Consider the following 6,341-nt stretch of genomic DNA (forward strand, 5'->3'; position numbering starts at 1 on the left):
ATATAAAAGTGCATATTTATTTTTGTAAATAATGAAAGTGACAGAATTAAATATCAATAATTATTAACATTCCAGTTACATTTTATTCTAGTTACAGAAAAATTAATGCTAAAAAGTGTATAAAATTAAAATAACGTAATTTTGAGTTATACATTTGTTGATAGTCATTAAAATTGGAATGATGAAAATATCTTATTCATTTGGAAATTAGCCCTTTGTGTTATATATTTATAAACTGATGTAGAAAATAAAACCATCGAATCTCATGGAGATAAAGGTCTTTGCCTCTTTCCTCTTGTCCGCAGTATTTCTTCTTCAGGTATTCATCCATGAATTTTTACTTTTCATTAATCTTGAGAACCCGTTACAAGAAAATATACCAATTTTATAATTTGAATACATAAGAATTAATTAAATATGTTTGTTGAATGTTTAACAGATCTCCTTCGGATGCCATGCTCGGGAAATTGATGATCCAACTCTAAGTGTGTTCTTCAAAACCAGCGATCTATACCTCGGCAAAAAGATGCCGATTTATTTTGCTAGAAACGACGATCCTGACCGTGCATATCTACTCTCTCGAGAAGAAGTCGAGCCAATCCCTTTCTCATCGAAAAAACTCCCATACCTTCTTGAATATTTTTCGATCTCTAGCAATTCCCCGCAAGCTAAGGCCATGAAAACCACACTCAACCTATGTGAACAAAAGCCTAAAGAGGGTGAGTTCAAGTTTTGTATCACCTCATTGGAGTCCATGTTGGACATGACTCGTGGGATTTTTGGTACGGTCAAGCCCAAACTGTTAACCACCAAGATTTTGACTTCCAATCATACCATTTTCCAATGGTATACTTTTGTGGAGAAGCCAGTGGAGATCTATTCCCCTAAAATGGTGGGTTGTCATGCCAAGGCCTACCCTTATTTGGTGTACTCCTGCCATGGGCACTACAAGGGCCATATGAATAGGGTATTTAAGATTGCATTAGGTGGGGAGAATGGTGAGACTGTGGAAGCTGTTGCTACTTGCCACATGGACACGTCTACGTGGGATCCGGACCACGTGGCGTTTCAGGTGCTCGGAGGACGGCCTGGTTCCCCCGTGTGCCATTTTCTTCCTGCCGATAATCTTGTTTGGGTTGCATCTTAAGTACCTGGTTTGTCATTGAAATCGTAAACTGAATGAATAAATTTTCTTTTTTATACTTATATTGAAGTTTAAAATTGTCAATATTCGCTTAACTACTCTATGGAATAAGTCAATAAACTTTCTAAGATCATACTGCCTTGAATTCAAGGGTCACTGGCTGAAAATAAATAGCAAGATGTTGATTGGTTCGAGGAATTCAAAGTAATTCGATGAAATTGGAATTTAAATCCTTTATCTTGGTATGTTTGGTTTGCAGAATTTTAGAATTAGATTTTAAGGATTAAGTTAAAATAAGAAGTATGATTTTGTAAGAACTAATTTCAATTATTAGTTTTGAATTTGAAGGGTTAAGATTAGTTTGAGAAAAAAAATAAGGAAAATTAAATTTTAATAATCCAAAATTAATGCAGTTGGCTGATAATAATCCCAATTTTGAAAGTAGCTGTCACTGATCCCAACTTTCACACTATTTATTTTCATTGGACCTCCGTTAAAAAAAACTTAACGACGTTATGTTTTTTTTTTCCAAATTTCAAACTGATATGTTAGGGCTTTTGATCAGAATGAGAATACGAGTCGATTGATGTAAAACTTAACTCGAAACGACGCTTTATAGTACCAAATATAGCATATATCGTTTAATGATCTTTATTGGTGTTTTAAAAATATTTCCAGTAGGTTACGGTCGTTATAACTTTTAGATGACCCATTAATCGTGGTTATGTCGCGTTATGTAAAGCCCCGTTCCCGGTGCCCTACATTGGCGTTGGATTTACTCATAAACACATTTCTAAATATCAGAGCTATTAAAATCTTTTGCGGAAAATAAATAAAATTCAAACATTCATTACAAAACATTCAAACTTGTCTTTAAAACATAACATAAAAGTACCTTATTTAAACAACATGACGAGTCCTCAGACGCCAGTCTCCTCAGTCCTGCCATGTGTCTCCCTCAGGCTAGCTGCTTCAGTCTATTTACCTGCGTGCACACTAAAAGTCAGCTACGCTAAGTGAGTTCTAGTTAATGCAGGTAACATACAATACATTCATATACTTATATATATATATATATATATATATATATATATAGGGAGAGGATCATGAGAGAACTCCATTTTATAGAGAGAACTAGAGAACTAATAATGAAGTATTTTTAATTTAATTAAAAAAAATATTTTGAAAATTTTTTTTCTTTCATCCTTCTTATATGTTGTTATTCTTCACCACAAAAAAATATAAAAGTGAAAAAAAAAATAAAAAAAATTAACGAGTAATGCGTATATGCAATACACCGACTTTTTTTATAATGCATATATGCAATAGTGTGCATTTTGATATTTTAAATAGTGTTGAATAGCATATATATAGTTTTTTGTATTGTATATTTGTAATAGTGTTATATTATATACAAAAATTAAAAAAAATTGATATAGTGCATATGTGCATTAGTGTTGTATAACATATATGCGATAATGTGTTTTGCATACAATTATTAGTGTCGTATTTGCTTATATTCAATAGTGTGTATTGGATAATGCAATTGTGTTGTATTATATGCAATAAAACACTATTGTATATATTCAATAAAACACTATTGTATATATGCAATAAGCATTAGTGCACATATGCACTACATTATTACACCGAAAAGTTTTTTTTAGGAACAATATCATCTTTTTAGAAGGAGGAAAGAAAAAGAAATCCCAAAATATTTTTTTAAAAATAGTTAAAAATAATTTTTTTACTAGTTCTCTAGTTCTCTCTTTAAAATGAGTTCTCTCTAGATCCCACCCTTATATATATATATATGCAAATATCTGTAGTTACATATTAGTTACTCGTACGTGTCCGTAGATACATGTTACTTTCTTAACCTGCTTATCTTTTTTACATATGTGATTATATCACTTCTTTCTTTCTTTCTTTCATACTTTACATTCATCTACTTTTCATACTTATACGTTTTAAAAAGCATTACGCCCTACTTCCTCGAGTATTATTAGGGCTCGGTCCCTTTTCTGCCTCGGATATTATTAGGGTCCGGTCCCTTTCTGCCTCGAGTATTATAAGGGCTTAGTCCCTTTCTTCCTCGGATATTAGTAGGGTCCGGCCCTTCTTCTGTACCTCTCCATTCTTTTATATTTATTTGTATGTTCACACATAACATATAAATATCATCCATACATCATATATAAACAATCACATCTTCAAACTATCACCTGGCGTTACATGCAATATCCGAATATCGTTCATGCACCGTGGGTATTCATTCATACATAAATCATATAAGGCATACAATTACCACTTAAGGTAAGTGTATTAACTAATCACATCGAGTATGCACACAGCCCCGAAAACATAACAAGGAAATGGGGCTAGAAACTCACATGTAAGCGATTCCATTATGAGTTTACGGTTTTGCCCTTCTTGAGCTGTGCACGACTAATTGTGTTTTAATCATAGTATCAATTAACTACTTCAGCTATAACATACTTCTAAGTTATTGCAACCCTCAATGAACGGGGGTCCGGGGGCAGTGCCCCTGGCAGCGGGGTTCTAGGGGCGGCACCCTTAGCGGGGTCCAAGGGACAGAGCCCCTGGCTAGGGTTAAGCTGTCAGGTCAGCTTGGAAAAATCAAACCAAATCTTCATTTTAAATGATAATTATTTACTTATCTTTAGCTCATATATCTCATAAGTCCATGTCTATCGTTTACGTACGTATACGATGTCTATCTTTTGTTTATTTTACAAAATCATATAGGTTCCGGCCAACGTATAAGTCTCATTAGGCGTGTAAGTGGTCTCGGCATGTAAGTGGTCTCGGCGAATAAGTAATTCTGGCGTATAAGTCTACCCAGCGTGTAAGTCTTCCCAGCGCATAATTTATACACGTTATACATACACGTCGTATAAGCATGTACAAACTTACACGACGTATAAGCATATACGCTACCATACTTATGCGTTGATCGTTCTTACACGAACGTACATACACGCCACATATACATATACGCCGTATATACTTATACGTCGTATATGCTTATACACCACACATACATATACGGCGTATATACTTATACGCCGTATGTTTAGTTCAGCGTTCATTTCACGCGTTTTTGAGGTTTTCCTTTGATTCCGGTGTCGTCAGCCGCCGTTAACCACCATGGTTGATCGGGGTTTGATCGTTTATGTCCTAGGTGGCTTCGGGGTGTCCACATCTGAGCTAAGGTGGTCCTTAAGCTCGTTTTTGGTTTATCAAACACCCGAATAAAGCTAGATCTAGATCCAAACGGCTCATACGGCATCACGGGGTTGTGGTGTCGGGTTCAATATGTTGGGTCAGCTAAGATAAATCATTTCTTATGATGTGCTAAAAGTAGTTAAATAATAAATAACTAAAATTATATTAATCTAGACACTAAGTAATACTCTAGACCCTTAAACTACTAACCGGAAAGTGAACCGATCGACTCTAGTACAGCTAAGTAAGTCCGGATATCGAACCCATGAGACTCTTTAAATTACAAAACTAGCAAATTAGACTCAACTACAAGACCCGACTATTTATTTATAATATTTGTGGGGGTTTTTAATAATAATTCAAACTAATAATTACTTAACTATTAAACTAATAATTAAACTATTAAAACCCTAAACTTAATTAATATAATAATAATAAAACACAATCATTACCTTAAACTTAATTAATTAATTAATTAATAAAGCTTTAACCCTAATTATTTTAACTAATAAAAAATTAAACACTTAGATTAACTCAAATGACAAAGATAACTATCTAGGCCAGAATCCCCAAAGTTACGGTTATTAATTAAATGGAAAACTCACGTTATGGAACTGGGATCATAAAATAGACCCTTGATAGAAAACCCGAACAGGACCCTTGAGATTCAAGAAGACGCCTATGGATTTCTAACAAGTTTTAAGACTCACAAGTTTTATATTAAACTTCCTTACGGTTATTTAATCGCTTATGTCTAAGTATCTTTTATGACGAAAACCTACCTTACAGTGCGGAATTCAAAAGATAGCAAAGCAGACTCAATCAACTTAATAGACTAAGCTGACAACCAAACCTAGACGGACTCCTTACGAAGAACTAAATCTAGCAATCCCAACAAGCAAAGATCTATCAACAACCTATCACCTTACAGCTTTCTAGGCTGGCAGTTCACTTTTATCTATGTAATTGATTTTATTGTTTCTATGATTTTAATGCATATTAATCACAAACTAGCCAAGAAAACACAGTAAATGACCTAACCAAACCATATCTTATGAAACAATCAACAAGGACAATGTGAAACAATAAATTCAAGTAAGCAAAACCAAGCAATCAAACGCATTAATTAAATCAAACTCAACCGTTTACTTAGAACATAAAATCCATAACGAAACGAAATCCAAATAAAAATCAGACCGAACTAAGGTTCATCACGACCTAGGTAGTTTAGGGAATTTAGCCTAGAATCTTAAAGTCTAAATCAAACAAAACAAATAATAATGAAAACATGGTGAAAATCTAAAGAACGAAGAATCGAAGATGATAAAACCCGTAAACTTCAAACGTGAATGTGTAGCTCTTCACCGGCTGTCTTCGTGCCTTCAAAATCACCAAGAAACTCAAAAATATGCTCCAAGGTCTCTCAAATTCGGCTGGTGGCTTTCAGGTTATGTCAGGTTTAAGTTAAAGGTGTTTAAATACCCAAAACAAGGCCCGACATTAAGCAAAAACGAAATAACTCTAGCCCAGCATTCCCTAGGTGCGGCGCGACTGGCCTTGGGCACCCTGGTCGCGCGGCGCGGCGTGCTTTTCCATGGGGGCCGGTCAGACCGGCCCGGTCTGACCGGTTCTCTGTTCTGACCCTTCCTGACGCGTTTCGGAACTCCATTTCGACTCGTTTTAGCTCGTTTTTCGCCTTTTTTAATCATGATCAAATCCCGGAACCTACGAAACATAAAAATGTTAGTAGTATACAAATCTCGACTAAAAACGAACAAAAACTATTAAAATATTAAATAAAATATACACGGGAAACATAAACATTTAGCATTATATCAAATATCCCCACACTTATTCTTTTTTGTCCCTGAAAAAGTTTGATGTAGTTGGATCAGAATCAGAAAATTACAGTCTAACAAACATATAGGTTAATTTTTTAAAGCTCAGA

At 34.5% G+C, this 6,341-nt stretch overlaps 1 protein-coding gene across 1 annotated transcript; it reads left to right on the forward strand.

The window, feature by feature from the left end:
• Positions 1 to 265: 265 nt before the first annotated feature.
• LOC143631937 (BURP domain-containing protein BNM2A-like) lies at positions 266 to 1,147 on the forward strand. Its single transcript, XM_077100551.1, has 2 exons — positions 266 to 319; positions 440 to 1,147. The coding sequence occupies exons 1-2, from the start codon at positions 266 to 268 to the stop codon at positions 1,145 to 1,147; spliced, it is 762 nt and encodes a 253-aa protein (XP_076956666.1).
• Positions 1,148 to 6,341: the final 5,194 nt, after the last annotated feature.

Source organism: Bidens hawaiensis, unplaced genomic scaffold, assembly GCF_021521415.1.
Source record: "Bidens hawaiensis isolate Kalapana, Puna unplaced genomic scaffold, B.hawaiensis_p1.1 tig00006273_1, whole genome shotgun sequence".
Classification (NCBI taxonomy): Eukaryota; Viridiplantae; Streptophyta; class Magnoliopsida; order Asterales; family Asteraceae; genus Bidens; species Bidens hawaiensis.